Source organism: Enoplosus armatus, chromosome 24 (genome assembly GCF_043641665.1).
Source record: "Enoplosus armatus isolate fEnoArm2 chromosome 24, fEnoArm2.hap1, whole genome shotgun sequence".
Taxonomy (NCBI): Eukaryota; Metazoa; Chordata; class Actinopteri; order Centrarchiformes; family Enoplosidae; genus Enoplosus; species Enoplosus armatus.
The window spans coordinates 601,549-625,882 of NC_092203.1; the positions used below are offsets into that span (position 1 = coordinate 601,549).

Here is a 24,334-nt window from a genome sequence, read left to right on the forward strand (position 1 = left end):
ATTTGGTGCTCCAGTGAGTATTTGCGGCAGCAGGACTGTGTGTACTCCATTAGAATGGTTGTCATTTTCTTTATTTTGGCTCCATGCTGACCAAGTGGTTTGCTTCCAATTTGATGAATTCCAGTGAACTGATTGAGTGTAACTATAGAGAGTACATGATGGAAAATTTCTCTACAGGCTAACATCCAATTTATTTATGTAACTCTGAGGCTATTTATACTTATTTCCGGGTAACCTACTTATAAATTACTGTAGGGGATTCCTAAAATAACGCACTACCCAATCCTATTTGATATACCACGTTACAAAAGCAAAATAATTAATTGAAGTTAACGATTCAACATCTCCAAATTGTGAACGCTCCACTCACACAAGTATCCATGTTGACAGTCAAGCTTGTGATATTTTCCTATTGATTTATTCTCTTTCAACAACTTAATCTGCATTCACTTCTCTGCTTGAGGTTGTGTGCTAGTTTTTCCACCAGGGGGCACTGCGGCGCTTCTATCAGAACTCTCTCCATCGTGGCAACAAAACAAAGAGAGGCAGGGACAACAGATTAATAGGTGTCTGGCTGCAGTCAGCAGTATGCTGTGTGATCCTTATCCACCGGGCACACGGCGCATGTAATTTTCATAGGCGTTCCTCCCATAATGTTGTGACACGGCGATGGAAGATAGTGTGGCGAATGCAAAGCGAATGGCGGGAGGTGAGCTAGGGCTGGGGGCCGGGGGCCTGCGCTGCGAAAAAAGGCCTTATAATGATTGCTTTGAAAGTCAACCAGGCACATCGATGCTCTCGGACGAGCGGCTCCCGCTTGACTCCGATTCATCAAGATTAAAGTGCGAGCGCCGATCTGGGATAAGTTGCTGGTTTCCCTTGACTGCCTCATTCATTAAGCTCTGAGAAGGCAAAAAGGAATCAGAGATTAGTCCCCGCAGACGCTGACATTCTTGAAATAACGCCGTTCGAGGCGGCTCCTAACCCAGGTTAACTAACAACAGATATCTTTATTTGGACGGCTCTGTTGGGGTGCCATAGACGCCCCCCCCCACCGGAGTCTGCAGCTTTTATTCCAGCAAATAGACAGCAGCTGAGCTGACTGACTATGAATCTGTGAAACCAGCTCCTGCAACGATTAGCTGGCAGACTGGAGTCTAATTCTGCATTCGTGTTGTGTGTGATTTAGCATAAATACGACCTGTCAGCCTCCGAGTGGTAATTACAAGGAGGGATTGACAAAGCGTGTCAACACAAGGCGGCAAACGCTGATATTAATTAACCAATGTGGCAGTCCAAGATAATCAAAGGCAAAATTACAAGTTATATATATATATATATACACATAATCACAGTGATAGTATGTAAACCAGTGAGGCATGTCGCACGAAGTCTGCCGCAGTTCATTTGTGATTCAATAAATAAAAAATGATGTTGGATGTGGGCCACCCACTTTGGCCAATGATTAACAGCCTATTGGAAACATATTTCATCAAGGGCTAGATTAGCCACATTAGCCAAAAATGTAGGGGTTACAGTTACGTAGGGGATGCCAAAGAACCGCCGAAGAGGACCACACAGTTGTGGCCAAGTAACATGAGGTGTTGACCCCTGAACCCTGTTCGACCCCCCCCCCCCCCCCAGCGACACCTCCGTGGCTGCGGAGCACATGAGTCGGCGGCGCACACTTTCACCCTTTCCTTTGAATTGTGAAAAGCTGATGTAAGAAATACATAACAACAACAAGAAAAAAAGCTAACAAAGCTAGCATGCTAACTGCTAATGTCGCAGTCACTTATGAATGAACAATGTCAATACACTAGTGGCTCTGTGAGGCTGCATTTAGGCACTAAATGTGAACGTCAGCATGCTAACATTTTCACAGTGACAATGTTAGCCATGTCTACCATGTTCACATCATAGCTTAGTGTGTTAGCATTCCAAACATTTGCTAGTTAGCACTAAACACAAAGTACGGCTGAGGCTGAGGGGGCTGGCGTTAGTTCTGTGGGTATTTTGGTCTATAAACCTAAGTATCGGACAGTACTGACATTTTAACCTGATGATGGCGCTAGGTGCCACTTTTCGCCAGCAAGAAATCCGTGTTTCTAGCAGACCCATGGCCATTTCAGCCTCCTGAGCAACTCAACCAGGGAGAAAAGTTAAAAAGCGCAAAACAAACATGCGCTGCTTGTTTGAATGAAACCAATCAAATGCATAACTCGCGGAGAGCCTTCAGCCTCTCACTTGCGTAACCGGCGCATGCCCCCACGCTGACCCCACAAAGAATTTCCCCATACTGGCCCAGTCTATTTGTTTTGACGGTGTCGGACTGACACCCATATGTGCCTCCGAGAAGCGCAAATCTCGAGGGGGAGGAATCTGAACGGCACGCTTGGCCAAATAACCAGGGGCTCCGAGGGCTGTTTTTGGTCTAGAATGGTGAAGCACCTGGGTTCTATTCCCTCTGTCTCCCCCCTTCACTTCTTTATTCTTTATTTTCAATAAGTGCCACCCCCACCCCTCTTTTAGTGTGTTTAGATGAACAAATAGTCCTGATAATGTCCCCATCTGGAACTCTTCTGTGGCTTGATGAGTACACAAGATTTCTGCTTGATGGAGTAAGTGATTCAGGGATGATTGTGGATGAGGCTGTGTGTGTGTGAGAGGGGGGGGGGGGCAGAGGAAAAGGAAGGAGAGCATTGGTGTGTGTGTGTGCAGGTGTAGGCTACATGCCCATGCCAGTCAGCCCCAGCTGTTATTTAAGCCATGCTGTGATTGCCTTCAGACAAACACAGAGGGAAATGTGATGACTGTCAGAGAATCCTAAGCGCCTCCATATGTTTCTGGGTTAACCGCTCTGAACCGCCTCCTCCGCTCATCATGTGCGGTAGCCGTCGCATGACTACTTAGATTCACGCTCAAAGCCGCCCAGCTAATTTGATCAGCGCTTCAAGGATCCCGATGACCCCCAATTTCTGTGATCAGGCTAATTGGGCGCCGCGAGGGTAACGACGAGTCAGCCGTGGAGGGGATTCCGGTATGCACTCATTCCAAGGCTCCTGATGGGGCAGAGCAGCCGAATGGGGTTCGTCCTTGCAGTGGTGCGCTGCCGACCAAATTCTGGGCCACAAACCAAACCAGATTCCCCCAATTACACTAACTAACTAAGCACTCTGCAATACGACGGACATATGCATCTTCAGGGATGTTTGAGGTCCATTTGTTACCTCTTGATAAGCTAGGATACAGTTTTCAGTGGGCTCGTAAAAAAAAAAGAGGATTTCTCAGTTGGCTGCTGGGGTCCGGAACATCAATTCTGCGAATCTTATCCAACTCAGGCAGAATAAATTCAACAAAATCCAGCAGCAAGTTGGCCTACAGGCATGTTCACATCCGCCCTTAGACACTAATTCCCGGAGTGGGAGACGATCCAAAGGTCCAAAGTTTACCGCACAGCAGCTGGAACCAGGGGGAGACTCTTGTGGCCTGTGTCTTGTCATACGTTGAAACGAAGCAGCTGGTGAAACAGTCCGTTAACGTTAACAAGGAGAAACCAACTTTGTGAGGTTGGAATCATCTTTTCAAATGCGCGGCAGAGAAAAAGGTTCTTAGAAAACACGAAACCCGCGAAGCACCGAGCAGATTCCTGACACTTTCCTTTACGTTCAGAGCAAAGGAGCCGACGTTTCTCCTTGGGCGTCACTGCTCTAAAGTGTTTTAGTCTGTTACCTTTAAAACCATTTTGCTTGAAACAACATTTAAATGAACACACTGTCAAAGACGGGGGGGGGGGGGGGGGGTGATATATATCACACGTGCGCACTTAACAGCTGGCTGAAAGAGCCTGATGAAAATGTTGTCAACATCGCAGGCGGCGCAGAGGAGGAAAGGTGTTGGCCCAGGGCTGCTTTCATTTCCATTATCGAGGAGTCTCCACATCTCCGATGTCTTTTTTCGCGCACCGAAGAAAGAAGCCGACGTCGTCTCAAAAGTATTGATTGCGTTGCTGTAGGACACAAATTCCATGTCGATCAGCCACGCAAGGCCTCTCCTTGTTTTGTTGCATCCGAGCTGAAGGGGACGTGCCTTGTTTGGCACTAATCCCTCAAATGGTGACCTCTCCTTCAATGTCCCACGATGTCAGTTTCCACAACAGACCATCCGGGTCAGACCAGAAGAGGTCGCGACAAAGTGTGTGGGGGGGGGGGGGGTAAAATATACAGTCTAATCACTTTCCAGGATGGAAAATGTTGATTTCATCTGCAAGACCAAAGCTGAAGATCATTCGGGTAGACGTTAGATGAGGCAGCACAGTGGTAGCACTGGCTAACCCCAGCTCCCCCTGACTGATATGATGAATGCCAGGTTTGACAAAGAGAGCCACAGAACTCCGCAGATACTGACAGTGAGACTCTTTCAGGCTGAAATCGGCTGAACTAATGGGGGGGGGGGGGGTTTCCTCGCGGCTCCAGATGTTTCTTCTTTCTGGAAGACGAGACTGCGGCCGTATTCCCAAAGCAATGATTGCGAGTCTCAAGTCCTCGAGAGCCAACGGTGACCTACTTCCTTCGTCCAAAAAGAGCACTTTCTCAGATTTGTGTCTGTGCTCTGCTCCCCGAGGCCAGCTGAATAAAAAAAACAAAAAAAACTGCGTGCAACTTTTGAATAATTCCATTGCGAAAAAAGTAGTAGCAAGTAAAAAGTGACAAACTTCTGTATGGTGTTTTTTTTTTTTGTTTTTTTTGGCAAACGCTCCTATTTCTAAGTTATTTAAAAAAAAAAACCATTATTCTCACTTATGAATGTCATTTATGGTACAGTGGCAAACATTCTTGAGTCATCATTCTTCCAGCCGTTTGCTTTATTGCTGCCTCAGCAATAAAAAAAAAATAAATAAAAAAAAGTTTCTGCTTTTGACTCTGAGCTTAGTAGACACAGGTGGGAAACTTTTATTAAAATATGGGGAAATTGCTATGCATCACAGTCTGTCGAAGACAAATAATTTACAAATGAGGACACAGAACCCTGCGTCAGCAATTTTCCAGAGGCAGATTCAACGGTGGCGTGCGCTGCTGAGAGCAGGAAGCAATTATTACTGAAATATCTGAGTCCAGTTATGGAAAAATAACACACGGGAAAATACCTCAGATGGACATCCGCGACAGTAAAAATTAATCAAATGAATCAAAGGCAACGCCGCACACGTTTTCAGTCAACTCTGTAATTAAGTTAAACAATATATCCCAGTTAGAAAATGAGAAGTTATGCCGTTCTTTACGGCTTGGCACAATCTGTCACTGTCAGAAGCGACTGCACCACGTTTTGCTTGAGGCATTTTTGTAAAGCACCTGGTGTTTTCATTCAACTTCATTTAAAGAACTACAATTTAGTCACTTGTGCGCCCCATCCTCCCTGAGTGATTTGAGATAACTACAAGTTTATAAATGTGGCCCATGTATTTTATTGAAAATGTGGCTTTGTTATGGAGTTTGGCCTGTGTATTACCTTGCGGGATGAGGTGCCAATCCAATCCTACCGTCACTTGGTAATGGGCAATATGCTATGGGAGTCATTAGCCTAAAGCTAAACTGCAAAAAAGGCAACAACTGAAAGGTAACCAAAAATAATGAGAACATGACAACAGCAACCGTCTACGAGCGATAACTATAAACAAAAGAAATGATGCAATGCAACAACAAAGGCAAACTGGAACACATGGCATTATGTCAAACCAAGGCGTTATTGTTGCCTGCTTTCCCACACGATTAGCATTTCTTTAGCAAACATTGCTATTAAAAGTATTCAAAATGGGAGGCCGATAGATATATTTCCAAGTGATGTGGATGATACACAAAATGGTGAAAACGACAAACTACGGTGCACGAAAATGCCATCGACGTTTGGCCTCGATACAGCGCACACTCAACTGCAGGTGTTAACTCAACTCGTTATTTCATCATTGTGACAGCAGGTTTTTACAACATTTTGATCATTAAAAATCATTAGCTGCTTTCAACTAGGCAGTTGCTTGGGCATACAGTATGGCAGTGGGCCACGGTGGACAGTGAAATCCTTCAGAACACATTGAGAAATGTGGCTTTAGAGTCTACGCCGATGGCATTCCGAGCTGTGCATCGGTAGACCCCAGCGTCTCTTTGCGTTGGGTGCTGGATGATAAGGGAACCTTGCGGGTGGATGTACTTGTTTCCGAAAAGGCGTGGCTGTGCAACGACGGCCAAGCGGGTTTTATCAGGTGTTTCCCACGCCACCTCCACTCTAGGGGTCCCAGTTGCGACACAGTTCAACTGAACAGCAACTCCGCGTTTAGCGTAAGTTACAGAGGGAGGGCCCTTGGTAATTTGAGGTGGGTATGCAATCACAATTACCGATACAGAAAGCAGAGAGCTGCCGTACTCGTTTGCAGCCCGACAAATGTAGGAACCCCGATCATAGACTGACACTTGTTGGATGGCAAGCGTCCCGTTGGGCAGTACAGCATATCGTCCCGCTCTTTGCGGCCTGTTGAGGACAACCCCACTGGGTAATGTCCATGTTAGCCTAAGGGGTTCGCCACTGGTTTGACAATGAAGCAAAAGTCTTTCCCCATTCACGACACTGACAGGAGAGTTATATCTGTTGCTGATCTCTGGCTTTCTCCCCGGGGACAACGTGATTGTATGCTCCACAAGCCCGCGAGCGTTACGCCCCAGACAGCGGTACATGCCAGCCTCAGCAACAGAGGGGTTGCTGATGATCAAAGAGCCGTCGGGCCGGTGAAAAAGCTTTGCGAACCGAGCACCACTATGCAAAGGTGTGCCATTGGGTAAGATCCACGTGACGTGAGGTAATGCCGAGCCCTCAATGGAGCAATTCAAAGTCATGGCATTCCCAACAGTCAGCGACAGGCTGTCTGTCTTGGGTCCTCTAATTTGTGGCCTCTCGACAACCTCTTTCACGTCCAAGTTAACCACCAGCCTGACCTCCCCTCCTTCATTACGAGCAATACAAGCCAGCTGCCCCGAGTCTGTCCTCTTGGGTGACCGGATTTCCAAGGTACCATTTTGGTGAACTGTCATTTTGTTGCTGTAGTACGGTGCAGGAAGGATCACATTTCCTGGTAGAACCCACATGATGCGAGGGGTGGGGGTTCCCTTCGCCACGCAGTCCACCAGCCTCCGCTGATCCTGGACTGCAGTCACCTTGACGGTGTGGGCAGTTCCACTTAAGCCGTTGATCATTGGAGATGTTACCAGGACCTCCAGCCTGATGACTTTGTGGTCTTGTCCTGCATTGTTTCTGGCCATGCAAGTGTAGTTACCTCCATCAAAACGTTGGACCTTTTGAACCACCAATGTCCCATCATCCAGGACCTGGTATTTGTCTAAAGCAGGCGAGATGACTCTATTTGTAGGGGATATCCATGTGATGACCGGCATCGGTTCCCCTTTGGCGTTACATCTCAGCGCAACGGTCTCACCGTAGAAAACCCTGACGATCTTTTGGTCTTTACCATGGATTTGTGGTGGGGAGGTTGCAACCTTGACCTTGACTCTAACCTTCATCTCATCTTTGCCAAGTTGGTTCTCAGCATAGCAGGTGTAGTCACCTTCCTCTGGCATGCCGACGTCGTTGAAGAACAGCGTCCCATTGTCAAACACCACATACCTGTATACATGTTCAGAAAGGGAAGGGGGGGGGAGGAATATTAATCGTTACACTTGGATGACTGCCGCTGTCAGTTAAGCGGTATGTGCATTAATGGAATGAAATAGAACATTTATAATTCTACGGAATTATGTCGTTATTAAGATTTGGACATGACACATTATGACTGTCTTTTGTCATATTAAGCTCTTGTCTTACTGAAGAGAGAATTACCCAGCACAAATACAAATGAACAATAGAAAAATGCTTCCTTCATATGGTTTTCCATGTACATCCATATAAATGAAAGCCGCTAGTGAATGCCTTTGCATACCAGTGATGCAGGCTCTGTGCTTATCTTTTAAGTCTTTTTTTTTTTGAGAAAGATGCTCTGTGAGCCTATTTTCCCGTGTTCAGTCAGCTATTATGTGTCAGAAAGAAACATGCTTGGTTGCCAAACCTTAATAGACTGGCAAGTAGTATTTACAGTATGTTCCACATGTCATAGCAGGAAACTATAAATACAGATGAAATATGAAAGTGTTTTTGTTTTGTGAGGAAAAAAGTCATTCATCTTAAGGTGGGGAGCCGCCGCAGTAGCACAGAGTAGTTTCCAATAACTGATATGGACATATATCTTCTTCATTTGTGTGTAAGAAGATGTATAAGAATTTCTCTACACGTTCAAATGGTGACGAAAACATCGAAAGTGAAAGGTTAATTACTTAATCTTACTGTTAAGCAGAAATTGGGGAATTTCAAAGTGGGGAAAATTAGCCTGGTATCTTTAGATTTGTTTACACTTGTAATTCAAGGGTATAAAGAGAGGACAACATACAGTCAATCCATGGGGTGGATTACAAATTTCACAAAGCGAGATTAGAGGACTAGTCAGTAGGCCGGTTCAACCAGGGAAGAGGTTCAGCAGGGATCAGTACAGAGTGTACTACCATTGAAATAAATGGGGTGAACAAAATATTAGAAACAACCCTAAGTCAACAATCACCGCTACAATCTACACCCTCCAAAATGAGCATAAAGTTGAACCAGACTGCATTAGTTTTAACTTGGGGGACCTAATAAACGAGCAACTGAGCGTAGGGCTCGGGTAGCTCAAAGAGAGGCGAACGAAGTTGAACTCCCTTTGTGCTACAGGCGAATGTCTGGTGTCTTTTGGGAAAGAAAGTGAATTCTAAGATTCACTACTCCTAAGCAGCTCATACCTGCGACTGCGCCCCCCGCCGACACTATCTCTTTGTTTGACCAGGTTGACCATGGTGCCATCCGGCAGTGCCCAGCTGATCTCGGGGTTGGGGAAACCAGAGGCCACGCAGTCCACCTTCAGGTCTCCACCATACACCACTTCCTGACTGGGTCGCTGCTGCTTCTGCTCAATCTTGGCCGGCCTGGTCAGCACGTTGACCTGGAGCAGAACGTAGTCATCGCCCATCTTGTTACGTGCCACGCACAGGTAGTCGCCGCTGTCCTTATCTGTCACAGAATGAACGGTTATAGTGCCGTTGGGGAACGCCTTGATCCTGGTGTCAAAACTGAAAAGATAATAGAAACCAATGGCATTCAGAGCACATTAAATGTATTCATTTAAACATTTAAATGAGGATGTAGAAAAATTATGAACTAATTATTGACTTTGTCACCTGTACTGAGCATCCACCAGCTTCTTAGAGGGTGTCCTCCAGATGATCCGGGGCTCCGGCTCTCCTGTTGCCACACAGTCAAGCAGCAGCCTCCCCCCGTAGATCACATCCGTTCTCTGGGGGGACGATGAGATGATACTGGCCTTGGCAGAGGACGGATTCCTTTTTATGCTCAAGACAACCGTTCTCTTGCTGGATGCCACCGTGTTACTGGCTGAGCACTCATATCTCCCAGCATTTCCCGGGCCCAATCCCCGTATGTAGAGGGTCCCATTGGGGAAGACGAAGACGTTGCGTCCAGTAACAAACTGAGAAGCAGTGAGCTGCACGCCATCAGGTATGATCCAGCGGATGATAGGCTGAGGGGCGCCTGTGGCAGCACAGTGGATGTAGGCGGTGCTGCCCTCTGGGAGGGTGGTGTTCTCATGTTGTGCCTGCTGAATGACAGGTGGCAACGCTGAGACATGAAGGCGGACCGAGACTGTGTCGGCTCCGGCTGAGCTGCTACCAATGCACTTATAAATCCCTCTGTCTGTGTAAGTGGCCTGGCTGAGCTGGAGGGTCCCATTACTCGAGATGGCCACGCGCTGCTGAGGGACAACACCAAGTGGGGCAGCAGCCATGTGGACATGGTTAGGGAGCACCCATGTGACTTGAGGCTTAGGGTGCCCCTCCGCTTTACACTCCAAATCAACCTTGCCACCGAGATGCACAGTGACGTCTCTGTGCCGAGGTTGGAGGACCCGCGGATGCTGAGACAGGACCACAAGGTTGACCATCATCTTGTCTGTGCCATACTGGTTCTGGACTGTGCACAGGTACTGGCCCCGATCCACGGGCTGCGTGTTCCTGATGATTAATGTACCATTTGGTTGGACCTCAAACCTCTGGACCCTGGTGTTCTCAGCAATACTCGCCCCTGCATGAATGGAAAGAGAGCGATTTCTAATATGACAGTGTTTTCTTACACATAGTACAACGTTTAATGTGAAGTATTGAATGTAGAAAAAAAACAACAACAATATACTGTCCTCGTCCTAATTAATACACACTTTACACGACTTATTTGTTTATCAGGGAGTGTACCCTCGACTCAGCTTTTAGCAATAAAAGAATATTTATTCCAAGGCGCACAAAGCCAGTTCCAACACAATGTTTCCATTCAATTAGCGTATTGTAAAACAATAGCAATGGCAACATTCTGTCTGGCAATAGATTTGATCTTGATCGCTACCAAATTGTCACAGTACAAGCGAGAAAACTGTTCTCCTGCTTGTTGTGAAGTCAGTGGGTACAGTCGTATCAGCATCTGTAAAGTGTCAAAAACCCTATTTTCTTCCAGACTTTTCCGGTCTGCTGTGTCATGGCAGTTTGATTGACAAAAGGAAACCCAATTTATTTACAGCTGATCAAGTTAACTTGGACTGTGCCTGCACCACTTGGGCTATAAAAGGCCTGATTAAAGGAACTGAGTCTCCAATCTTGCCAGATCCTACTCGCCACTGCTTCCACGCCAAGTTCAACAACCTCGACAGAGTCATGGTTAAGTGAGCCTGTCAGGTGTCTTAAGGTGTACATTAAAGCATTCAGAGAAAGAAATGATGGCGGCCACTGCAGCTCGATAGAACTTCTCAGAATCATGGTAGTTGTCTGGTGGAGCTTGAGAAGTCAGAAGTGGTGAGATTCGGATCTGGCTAATATCAGTAAACTCTCAGTCGATGTTGAGGCAAAATATACATCCGCATTACTGGGATATCTGAGGACAAGATATCCTGAAACTGGATAATTAACCCATCCTTGATAGGGCCTGTAAAACAAGCCAAAAAAAAAAAAGGGAACCCCCCCCCCCCCATCCGATTGTTGTGAGGGTTTATCACTTCCAGACCGGAGACGGAGAAATAAACCTTCACCAAGCCACGTTTGGAGAGGTGAAATGCTCAAGTATGGGCTAATTTTCCCTTGGGCTAATTGCTAGACTGAGGATAACACTACTTGATGGGATCCTATAGTGTTTCTCATAAACCTGAAGACGTTATCTGCTTGGGAATGAAACTTTGGGACTCTCTTCCTCCCCCCCAGGACCTATCTTATCATCCTGATTATGCCTGAGCTGTGGAACAATATGCTTCGATGACTACTAACTGTGCTGACCTTTTATTGCAGTGGCAGGTAGGATGTGATCATTTGGCTGAACTCTTATATGCATATGGACATTATCCTTAAAGCTGAGTTATGTTTTATCTAATTTGACTTGCTATTAGGCATTATTATTATTAGATCTATTATATAATATATATTATTATAATAACAGGAATGGTTATAATAATTTATATTGCTCTGTGCTTATTGGAAACTTAAATAAAAAAAAGACCACAGATAAAAAAAAAGAAATTCTGGGGTCTTACACACTTAGTTATTTCCATTTTCCATAGTGTTTGCACCAAGTGCCAAAGCTGACCTGACAATGTACGTAAAGCTGAGTAATGAGGTTGAGTCATACATACCATTGGCAACTTTAGCCCATGACAGGAAGGGCATTGGCTCGCCCTCAGCCTCACAGGGAAGCTGAGCATCTGTTTCAGCTTTCACAGTGAAAGTCTGGAAATTACTCTTAGTTATCCTTGGCTTGCCTCTTGGAATAGTTTCTTGTCCAGGTAGATGGTGCTTTTTGGACACATCTTTAGTGCTTGTTAGCGGTCCCTCTCTGGGTGGATCAGTTTGGATTGCAGCCATTGTTGGGGCAGGGGTGGATGTCGGCTCGATTGTCTGCCCGCTGGTAAATTCAAGGGCTGGGGAAGTTGGATTTGTACTAATAAATAGAACCAGTTTGTGGTCCGTTGACTGGGTTGCAGGATGGAACTCTGACGTTCTCCTAGGCTCTGATGTGGTGATGGGTTCGATTTGTTGGTCTTGACTGTGGTTGTCAGGAATAGTGCTGGTCCTGGGAGCCTCCTGAGTGGTGGCCCTCGGTGAGGGGCCCACTTTGGCTCCTGCGGAAGACATTTTGGGTAGTGTAACATATGGCACCACTCTGGATGGGATCACAGCATCGGGCCTTGATGAAGTAGAAGCAGCAGCAGAGGGAGGTGTCGTTACGGCAACACTTGGGATGGGAGCATCTACATTAATTCTTATTTTTGCCGTTTCTTTAAGATCTACCTCTGACTCACCGCTTGTGGTTTTATTTTGACTAGAACTATGATAAGATGTTTCAGGTGCTGTTGGCTTCTTTGTGGTAATCTGCTCTGTATCCCAATCACCCTCAGAAAGCGAGCTCAGTGTTGTAATTAAGTCACGTGAAGTGTACGCAGAGGTTGTCTTGATTTCGTGCTCAATCGAGGAAGCAGCTGAGGCAGACGGCGATGGCGGCAGTGAAAAATGCATGCCAGTCTCTTTCAAAGGCATCTTCCCACCCTTTTCGGTGTGTGGGTATTCCCGGACGGATTGATTCTGCCCAACATCTGTCTGCACTTGCGTCACAGTGTGAAAAATCCCAGAGGAATTGTCCGAGCGTGGCACAGGTCCAAGGTCTCCGGTTACGCTTATCCTTTGTGTCTCCTCTAAGGGTTGAACAGGTGGACGAGGGCTGCCCGTAAACCTCTGCTGAGTGGTTGATGTGAGCATATCCAAGTGCTCTGAGATTCCCAAGGCCGTTTGAGAACTCGTCCTCCCGTGACCCACTCCTGGAGAGGCTGTTGGAAATGATGGTGCCACCGATGTGCTTTTGAATAGTGGTTTGGCCTGGGGTAGAAGGCTGTCATTTGTTTCGGGGAGAGAAGCTGGTAGTGAAGAGAGTCTGGTGGCTGCCTTGTCGTCATGCCTCGAGACTGTGCTTTCTTCATGATTCAGTCTGCCTGATGACGCCGCTTGGCTGCCGCTGAATGGAACAGTGGTATTGAATTTGGCTGTTGTAACTTCTAATGGTGCTATTTTTAGTCGTGTGGGGGCAGTGGTCCTGGCTGTTGCTTGGGGAGCATCGGTGGCAGTAAACTGGGTGGGTTTATTCAGCTTTTGTTTCCTTCTGTTTGGCCTTCTCCGCCGTCCCCCATTCCTTCTCCTGGAGTTAGGGTGCCGTAGGCGCGGCGACGATCGCCCTTCAGACCCCCTCCTTCTTGTAGTGGTGGGTACAAGCGTAGTTGTCGGAGACGCTGTTGTGAGCATTGCTTGAGATTGGAGATCATAAAAAGTTGTGTCCTTTGGCTGAGCGTGAGACTCTGTCGCAGTCTCACTGAGATATTTTCCATTTTCCTCTTGGCTTGTTTTTGATTCATTTGGGTTGACCGAAGGGATAATTTGACTCCCACTCAAAAAGAGTTCTCTGTCATTATTAGAGCTGGCAACAACATTCGGCCTATCCATATTCTTGCTCCTATCCAATGCCTTGGACCAATCAGCTGTTTTGACTCCGTCAACATCTGTATTTGTGCTATGGTTCTCTTGTAGAGAAAATGTACTGCTGCTGCTTGCAATGTTTGTGCTAGCCTGCCAGAAAGTGACAGCTTGTAGGGGAACAGATGTGGTCTGTGCGTGGAAAAATACACTGTTTGAAGTTGTGTGCTGATCCGAGTTCATATCACGGGTTGAGTGTTGCACGTTGTATGTAGCCTGTGTGTGCTGACTGTCTGACGTCACACCACGTGTATTATGTGCGCTGTAGCTATTAGATGTCACATGTGTGCTTTGGCCTTGTGTGCTGTGTTTATTAGTTTTCATTTGTGTATCTTGTACAGGAGTGTGTGGTGTTGTGAAGTAATCCTGGCCCTCTTTTTCCTGCCCAGTCACGCCATCTGATGATCCCTCAATAGATTCTCGGGGCTGTGTTGTCCGCTCTGTAAATTTCCTCTCTGTCGTGTGCTGAACTGGGAGTGGTGTCACAGTATTCTGAGCATTTCTATCCCTAATCTTAGCCAGAATGTCAGCCCATTTCTCCGGGTCGATTTTGCTCTTTGACATATTAATCTTCCTCCTGCTCTCAACTGTGTTCTTCCTGTCTTCAACGCGTGACCCCGTTGGTTTTCGAAGCACCGGCGGCCTCCGCCACATATTCCTTGATGGATGGATGCCCCTCCTGCCTGGGGCCACACCTCCTGGAATTCTCCTTCTCAAAGGATCCAAGCGGCTCATTGGAGTCCCAACCTGAGTAACCTCCATGTCCCCTGATGCTTCCTGTGTATCCTCTGTGGGAACTTTAATCTGAGTGTTGACCCCTGAGGCTGACTGAGGTCTTGCTGGAAACTTCCTCAGAGGCCTTATCAGTGATTTGCGCCTGACGAGAGTGACTTTTGTAGCCAGTGTATCCACACCGTGTTGATTTATGGCGACGCATTTATAATGACCGCTGTCCAATAACTGAGTATGTGGGATATGTAGAGTGCCATTGGAATAGACCGAAGCTCTGGAGGAGTTGGCTTGGAAACTAATTATGTTACTGCTTGGTAGAATCCAGTTAATTTCAGCATCAGGGGAACCAGATGCAATGCAAGGCAGGGAAATGGGGTTACCTGCAAATTCCTCGATAGGTGCAATTGAGGCGTCCTCCCCCGGGGGAGGGCTAGAGGATTCCTGCACTGTAAGACGGAATGGCAAGACAGCAAGGTCTCCGTGAACCTTGGCAATGCAGTAGTAAATTCCTGTGTCCGTGTGGCTGACAGCTTTAATGACAAGTCGTCCATCACTGGACACAGACACCCTGTTGTCCGGACTGCTGTACGGTGCCTCCACCTTGGAGCCATCTGGCAGCATCCAGTGGATGACCGGTTGGCCAGAACTGTGCGCATCACAGTGCATTTGACTTGGGCTTCCCAGGATAGCGCTCAACACTTTGCGAGTCGCACTGGTCGACTCGGTCATGACCCATGTCCTCCTCTGTCTCCGCATCAGTTCCGCCTCCACTGTCTCAGAGAAGTCCGCGCTCAGGATCAATTTTACCATCTTGGCTGACGACTGAAGTCTGTTCAGCTGAAGGTCTGCAGTTGTCTGCATCAGCCATGTTGGCAGGGCCATGATGTTAGCTTTAACACCTGTGTAGTACAGGGCATCCTTCTCAGAGTCCTGCCTGTACACATAGGTTGGATGAGGCTCTTTGCTAAGCATAATCCCCCTTTGTAAGTGGGCTGGCACATTGCTGTAGTATGCGATTAGCCTCCACAGTCGCTCATACTTTTCTCTATCAACCGGGCATTCAAGATCCACCGCCAAAGTGACGTTGGAGGCCAGCTGGAACTGGTTGACCTGCTCCCAGTTGATCTTGCTAAGCTCTCTCGGCTCACCAACGCTACACTCCAGATCCACCTCATTCCCGTGTTCGTCGGACAGGCCCAGGGAGATGTTTCCAAATGGTTCCCTGAAATCCTCCGTGGTCATGACCTCACTCTCGACATCATCAGGTGGGGAAGTCCTGTTAGGAGAGGTGATGACGGGGCTGCTACAGACCAGGTTCTCCACAGCCTGGAGCTCTTTACTCTGGAGGTGCTTTGGAGAGGAGCACATGGGACATAGCTGGCCACCGGGAAGGGCCCTGTCCTTTTTACATTTGAAGACACCTGGATAAAAAAAAAAAAATCAACAACACTGTCAAATAAGACCTTGAATTATCCTCTTTCATTGTTGCAATACATAAATTATTTACATACTCTAAAGTATCAGTTCACTAGTTTTTAACCACAAGCACAGGAAAAAATCTGAATAACAGTCTAACCTGGTGAGGTTTTATCCCAGTCATATAGCCACCTCATGTTGCAGTCACATGCCCATGGGTTCCCATGGAGGTACAGGTTCTCCAGCTGAGGCATGGTGGCCACCAACCTGGAGGGCAGTGACGCCAGCCTGTTGTCCGACAGGTAGAGGTGCCTCAGAGTGGAGACGTGGAAGTGGCCCATCAGCGTGAAGGTGGTGAAGGCGGCTGGGTGCAGCTGCTGAAGTCGATTGCCTTCCAGCTGCAGCAGCCGCAGGGAGGTGAGGCCCTGGAAGGTGTCTGGGTGGATGAACTCCAGCCGGTTGTGGTCCAGGTGCAACCTGGCCAAGGCCCACAGACCCTGAAGGGTGTGTCTGTTGATCTCCCGCAGCTTGTTGTAGCTCATCTTCAACATCTGAGCCAATGAGCAACGAGGAGAATGAAAGTCACCATTAGTAATGATGAAATTAAGAGACATATGTTATGCTGATCAGGGGAGAGATCTTCAACAACACATTTAGAATAGTTCTATTTAATCTAATGATGTAGCCACATTTTACTCAACGCAAGCTTTATGTATTGCATTGTAATATTTCTCTGGTACAGTCACAACATCATCAATTTAGAATTGAGTGGGAGGTCCAGGTCCTGGTTTCAGGTTAATTCTTGGTATCTAAATAATAAAAGTAAAAAAAATAAAATAAAAAGTAGTAAATAGCAGCATGATAGAAAATAGGGGATAGATCAAATAAAATGGTTGCCGTCCCTTTAAAATACAGTTATGATTCTGGCCTCCTCTGGAATTTGTAGAGGCACAAATGTGGTCTTCTTTTTTTGAAAATGGAATTATATGCCGCAGATGTACCTGGTCAGCCTATAAAACGCGACACCATAGTCCCGAGGCACACACCCACTGTTCCAAATGGGTGATGACAGCATTAAAGTTCAGTATTCTACATTGTGTTTTTATGAGATTCCATAATCTCATAAAAGTCATAAAAGCCATCAGAACGTGCAAATGTTCATTGGGGTTCAGGGTCTTTCTCAAGGCACGCTCAAACCCGAGCCACAGCCACCATTCATTGATTCCCTCATTCACTCCCTGGGAAAACATTTTTTATGGACCAGTGGGTCTATGTGCACCTGTAGTGACGTAAGGTCCCTGAACGCTCCATCTGGTAGACCGTGGATGTCGTTCCCATGGACCATCAGAAGCTCCAGCTTGCTCAGGCCAGCCAGCGATTTGTCTGTGATCCTGTTAATGCTGTTGAACCTGAAACAACACAACCAGAGTGGGGCGGCGGAACAAACATTCAAACCTGGGTGTTGACATGCCATGAAGTTTTAAATCTCTTTTTTATGCTGCACAACAACAACAAAAAATAAATAAATAAATAAAATAAGGAGGAGGACTGACCCCAGGTTCATGCGTTCCACTTGTTTGGACACAGCAGCTGGGATGGCGACGAGGGAGCGGAAGGTGCAGTGGAGCTCCGTGGGCTGGGGGCAGGAGCAGGGCCGGGGGCAGGGGACGGAGGCGACGGGGGGCAGGATCATCAGCACCAGCAGGGTCTGGAGGACGCACACGGCGGGAGGGTCCATCTTCACCCGCGGGAGGAGCAGTCACAGCGGCCGTCCGCGTAATAACTACAGTGATGATATTGCCAACGTGACACATGCGGTTATTATTATTATTATTATTATTATTATTATTATTACCGTGGATCGCACTTTTCAAAATAAAAGACGAGGCGGAGAGTGCAAAGAACGACGCTGACGTTGCTGTAGAAATAAAACTCGGAAGTCGGAATAAAACAGATGACTCAGGTGACGGCCACAATCCGGCAGAGGGTCCGCTTAGTTTGCCCGAGTTCGGCTCAAGTTCGGCTGCGGGCGACTCTCCTCAGCCTCCATCACCGCGCGAATGGATGAACTCGAACGCTAAATTACGCACGGCGGAGGGCGGCGCGGAGGAGCGGGGGTTTCCAGCCAAAGTGCGCCCCCCCCCCATCCCAAATATTTCAGAACTTCAGCTCAAATCATTGTGATGAAAATGTAGATGCCCTTACCTCAGACCCGTGGTAGCCTCTCTCCAGAGAACCCCTCACATTCCACTCCGACATGGGTGAAGTCAAAAGAAACCGTGCAGCTGAATTAAAAATAAATAAATAATGGAACCAAAAACACAAAAAAAATCAAACAACGCTGGCGTCCCCGTGAAAATCTGCATCTGGGGTGTGTGTGTTGGGGTGGCGAGGAGGGGGTTGGGTGGAGAGTTTGGGCTCAACTCCGCAATTGCCAGCGCGCTCTGCGGGTCTCCGGTAAGCAGGGAGTGGAGGAGACTCTCCAGCACGCATGGTGGAGACGCAACAGGAGGAGCCAGAAGGCGGCGGGGGGGGGGGGGGGGGGTTCTGTTTTTTTGGGGAGGGGAGTTTAGAGAGAGGGTCATGACTCAGAGCGCGGCTAAATCACACTCTTACTGCCGCTGAGTAAAATAATGCTTGTTTTTGCGCGTTGCTGGGAGACATTCCATGAGTCAAATTGGAACTATGAGAAGTCAGATAACCCCCCCCCCTTCCCCAAGAGAAGCAGGAGGACATCTAAAGCGAAGATGAGCTGAACTGAGGGATGTAGGGGAGAGAGTGGCCTTAAAAATCACTTCTGTTTTGTATTAATAATGAAGCGCCCCTTATTACCAATTCATTTGTCACACACTTAATAGTAAAAGTGAATTGTGTGAATTATGCGAGGTAATGGCTTGGTCAATTAGGATGTTTGCTGCTGCTTCTTAAAGATCCCATCACAGGGTCCGCTTACTGGCTTACTGGGTTATGAAGTTTGGCTCGACTCACCGACCTCTCAGGAACATCCGGAGGGCAGCAGAGGGACTGGGGATCCTGCAGGGTCCTGCGGGGACCTGAACGCGGGACAGACGGTGCAGATGAATGTAGGCGCTAAACCGAAAACCAGGAAGTCAAGCCGAACAGATGCTGCCTTGTTTGTGGACCTACCTCTGGGGTACCAAGCACCGTGGAGATTGGAAGACCATGGTCCTCTGATCCGCCGAAACAATTCTTGGTTCAAGAAATGCCTCAACCCAAACCAACTTGATTAGGTTCCTTTGATCCCTGCAGACCATAAAATGTCCACGTGTCCCTGAATAGCAAAAACCCCCCAAAACGTTGGTCTTGACCTTTGACCTTTTGCGCAGTAATGCATCAAAAAACGGTATTGACCCTAACTGCATAACCTTGCCTTGAGGCCACAAATTGATGCACAAGCTTTTATTTTGTCTTACAAGTTATCTTGATTCAAAAGTGTCAGATTTATCTTACCCCCCCTCCCCATCCCGACCCACTTCCTCTTCTCATTAGAATCACCAGAAACGTACGCGATGCATGTTCCCAAATACTCCTTACAGTTAGATTAAATGAACAAACCTGCTGACACACTGTAAGCCTTGGATGCTTTCAGAGTCCCCTGGAGTTCCGGGGTCCAGTGGGGGCGGTTGTTCGGGGGGGGGGGCAAGAGAACTCAAAAAAAAAAAAAAAAAAAGACTTGAAATGTGTCAAACAGAGTATCAGATTAACAAATTAAACACACAAAAGCTTTCACATGCTGGTAGGAGACTTTCATAAACAGGGAGCCAAGGGAAGTTAAGGAAAAGGTGAACTTGGGTGAGAAAAGGTGAGACACTGGGTTATGACATGCGCTGAATTCACGCATAAACTGCTATGTCAGCCTAAAAGGGGGCAAAACTGCTGGGCTTGCCCTGCTCACCATCTCTGACTGTAAAGACAGAGGGGGGTGGGGTGGGGGGGGTTGGGTTGCTAAAGGCAAACTTCAAAGCCCTTCCATTATTGCTGACTCACATGTGCACCACGTGCAGTCTAGACGCACACCCACTGGGGAAACAAAAAAAAAAAAAGCATGACACATATACAGGCAAAACACACACACACACACACACACACGGGGGGGGGGGGGGGGGGGGGGGCATGACAACAATGGGCCACAGGGCAGGACAGGACTGAGGGAAAGTTGAGGAGGTCTGATTTTGTGAAACTGGAACACGAATGCCTGCCCGATCCAAAAAGCTGATTTTATCACGTGCCGGAAATGTTGGCCCCATCGGTGGATCTGCTGAGGGGGGGGGGGGTCCAAAGGTGACGGAGGGACGGTTTGTCGAGGTTCGGTTCCCGTTTCCTGCCGCTGATCCGAGGGCCTCCATCCATCACGGTGACACTGCGGGCCCATCGCTGTACGCGAGTAACCCCGGATGATTTTATTTGAGGAATGAATATTTCACGGAGCTCCTGAAACACTCAAACCCAGGGCCATTTTATAGTTCAACTTCTGTTGCAACCTCTTATTAATTAATGAAATCATAACCCTCCAGAGCGCTGCAGGGGTGACGTATTTTTGCGGGCCAACCCAGAAGTTGGCATCGCCACCCGGGTTTTTTTCCACGGGATCTTGGATTATTGCAGAAAATCAGCTCTGCGGCAAAAACGCAAAAGCTTATGATACTTGAAAAAGGTTTTGTTCAGCAAGGCCATCTTCACAAATGAACGCCACGTCTATGATTTCTGAAGCTTAAATGGAATCGGCAGAATGCAAAAAGCTAACGTTTAGGACTGCACCACGGTTGCATTACTTCAACGCCACCACCGCTAAGCTTAACCTTTAAGACAATACAGATAGATAGATAGATAGATAGATAGATAGAGAGTATAAAGACAACAAGGCCGGAAAGATGGACTAGTGAGCGGATGACTTCCCGTGTTCGGCGTGAACCGCTGTGCTCTCACTTAGCCATTTGTTAGCAACCGCCTTTTTTTAAGACGCGTAAAAGCTTCGAAAAAGCCATTTATTTAACAAAAGCCAGTTCGTTCAATACGTCGCTAGCTGCACATTAACAAGGACTGTGTGAGTGTGAGATGTGCGTGAGGGATTGAAACGATGTTGTGGGTGTTGCGTGGACTGGGGTAGCGCTGCCCCGCTCACTCGCCTGCAGGTGAGAAAAAAGGGAATGCAGCGCCCAGGTGTGCAAGGAAAATGGTCAATTAACACAGTTTTTGTACAACTTAGGTTGCATTTTTCCACATCTGGCCATCAGTTCCGTTGACTATGATATAACACCGTGTTCACCGAAGTAACTGCTGAGATCTGGCAACGACCCCCTGGAGGGTCCGAGGTCCACCCATCGCAGCCTCACAAGCTGCTCCAAGGTCCAAGCTGGGCCGCTAGCTTAGCTCTGATCCTGGACGTCACGGGATCATCTCAAGGTCGGCTGCAACGGCGAGTACATTTCGGTTGCAGGTAGCGCGTGCTTCAGCAATCATTTCCAGCCCCCCCTGCCCCCCCCCCCAAAGCAGATCGTGAGTGTAAATTGATTGGCGGACGCAGTCTGCTTCAGCACTTTGCAGTTGAGTTTCAGAGAATCGATCCTCGAAAAGGCGTGGAGGCACACTGCAGAAGGCGTGACATCCTAAATGTGCTGCTCAATGCAAAAAAATAAAAAAATTGGCCCATATCCAACGTAGGATCCAATAAACTACCAGTGAAACAGTTTACAGCCAGTCAGTTCCAATGCAAACAACATTATTCTCCATTTTCCAGCAGTTCTTGTTCCTGGAACTCCTCGTCACCCCTCAGAGTTATCGCCTGAAAAGAAGAAAGAGGCAGTTAATCAACAAAACGAATGCTAACCGAGCAGCTCCGTGAATTACTCTCAGGATTGATGAGGCTGCCTGGTTCCAGGATATTTGACTGACTGCATATAAAAAAAAAAAAAAAAAAGTTGAAAGCCAAATGTACTCAATGTTACGGAAGTCCATTTACACACCAGGATGAAGAGAAAAACTTTCCTCTGCAGCAGTCTGAAAGACATCCATCACCACGTACGTAGCATTGCTAATTAGAACGGTTCTCCTGCGCTGCTCTGGGATCAGCTGCCTGTGCCACTGTCACAGTGGTCGTGGTTGCTTGTGAGAATTCGTCGGTCATTACCGAAGCTGTCTGAGTAATGCTAACGTTGTGCTGATGAGGTACCACTGACTTACGTGGCGCCTTTTCAGCCTTAAGATTCGGTCTCACACACACACACACACACACCGATGGCGACTGAGCTGCCATGCGAGGTGCTGGCCTCCGTCAGGAGCAACTCGGGGTTCGGTGCCAAGGAGTGCTGCAACACACAGTAAGCCAGATGCATGTAACTTTGCTCCAAAGGTGGTCTTCTTAACCTGACATCGCCTGTGTCAGAATCAGAATCAGAAACTGTTTATTGCCAAGTAACATGCATTACAAGGAATTTGCTGTGGTCTGAAGGTGCTATTGTAACAAATGCTATTGTAACAAATAAGTAGAATATAAAAGGTAAAAGGTAAAATAAGAATAAGAATAAAAATAAGATAAATAACAACAGTGCAGTGACCAGAATAAAGTAAAGTGTCCAGGTAAAGTGTCCAGTAGGGGGTGGGTACGTTAATGTAACGCAGGGGGGACAGGGGTGATGTACGTTAATATAACGTATAACTGGTGTTTGTGTTCGGGGGGGGGGAGAAACTGTTTTTGTGGCGGGAGGTTTTGGTCCTGATGGACCGCAGCCTCCTGCCAGAGGGGAGGGGGTCGAACAGATGGTGTCCGGGTGGGAGGGGTCGGCAGCGATCTTCCCTGCTCTCCTCAGGGTCCTGGAGGAGTACAGGTCCTGAAGAGATGGGAGGTTGCAGCCAATCACCCTCTCTGCAGAGCGGATGATACGCTGCAGTCTGCGTCTGTCCTTGGTGGAGGCAGCAGCGTACCAGACGGTGATGGAGGAGGTGAGGATGGACTCTATGATGGCAGTGTAGAAGTGAACCAGCATTTTTTGTGGCAGGTTAAACTTCCTCAGCTGCCTCAGGAAGTACATCCTCTGTTGGGCTTTCTTGATGAGGGAGCTGATGTTCAGCTCCCACCGGAGGTCCTGGCTGATGATGGAGCCCAGGAAACGGAAGGACTCCACAGTGTCCACTGGAGAGTCACACAGGGTGATGGGGGCGGGTGGGGCTGCGCTCTTCCTAAAGTCTACAACCATCTCCACTGTCTTTGAAGCGTTAAGCTCCAGGTTGTTGCTGTTGCACCAGGTCACCAGATGGTCAATCTCCCACCTGTAGGCAGACTCATCCTCTCCAGAGATGAGTCCGATGAGGGTGGTGTCGTCCGTGAACTTCAGGAGCTTGACGGACTGGTGACTGGAGGTGCAGCTGTTGGTGTACAGGGAGAAGAGTAGAGGAGAAAGAACGCAGCCTTGAGGGGAGCCGGTGCTGATCGTCCGCGAGTCTGAGACATGTTTCCCCAGCTTCACGTGCTGCTTCCTGTCAGACAGGAAATCCGTGATCCACCTGCAGGTGGGGTCAAGCACGTTCAGCTGGGAGAGCTTGTCCTGAAGAAGAGCTGGGACGATCGTGTTGAAAGCAGAGCTGAAGTCCACAAACAGGATCCTGGCATAGGATCCTGCGGAGTCCAGGTGCTGGAGGATGAAGTGTAGAGCCAGGTTGACGGCCTGTTGGCTCTGTAGGAGAACTGCAGGGGGTCCAGCAGAGGGTCGGTGATGGATTTGAGGTGGGACAGGACCAGGCGTTCAAATGATTTCATGACCATAGAGGTCAGGGCGATGGGTCTGTAGTCATTTAATCCTGTGGGCCCTGGTTTTTTGGGGACGGGGATGATGGTGGAGGCCTTGAAGCAGGCTGGCACGTGGCATGTCTCCAGTGAGGTGTTGAAGATGTCCGTGAACACCGGAGACAGCTGATCGGCGCAGCGCTTCAGGCAGGATGGGGAGATGGAGTCTGCCTGTTTCCATGATACTCCTCATAAAACTCCCACCTTTCCTGTCTCTCCCGTCTGTCACTATCCATTAAAAAAGAAAAAAGAATTCTGTCTGTACGTAAAAAGATTTTCACCCTAAACAATGTGATTAAAACTCGTTCTGGTCTGTTATTTTCCTCAGTGCGGCGAATGGCAAGCGAGAGTCCCAACACTGCTTGGTAAAACTTAATAGCTTTTGTTTGGGAGTCATCGCATGGTTTGATTAGAGTGTTTTAATCAAAACGCGACTCGTTGTTTTGTTTTGTTTTTTGGCGGAGCTCTGCGTGTTTCATCTTTAGAATGAGGGATTCCTTCCCGTGAGGTTTGGTTCGTGATGAGAGAGGGATCGTGGGCCACAGGAATTTGCCCAATCTATAAAAATTAAAAACCCACAGAAAAAAAACACTGACGTTGGAAAATTTTGTCAACAGTAAATGCATTTCAGCAGACTTCAGTCGAAGAAAAATGTACCAGAACAGAGGGTGTCTCATAAAAACGAAAGGAT

At 47.7% G+C, this 24,334-nt stretch overlaps 1 protein-coding gene across 1 annotated transcript; it reads right to left on the reverse strand.

The window, feature by feature from the left end:
• Positions 1-6,077: 6,077 nt before the first annotated feature.
• On the reverse strand, positions 6,078-17,580 carry mxra5a (matrix-remodelling associated 5a). Its single transcript, XM_070930828.1, has 8 exons — positions 17,396-17,580; positions 17,122-17,251; positions 16,003-16,393; positions 12,454-15,847; positions 11,810-12,369; positions 9,306-10,224; positions 8,871-9,197; positions 6,078-7,668 (listed from the first exon to the last, which is right to left on the reverse strand). The coding sequence occupies exons 1-8, from the start codon at positions 17,578-17,580 to the stop codon at positions 6,078-6,080; spliced, it is 7,497 nt and encodes a 2,498-aa protein (XP_070786929.1).
• Between the last annotated feature and the right edge of the window lie 6,754 nt (positions 17,581-24,334).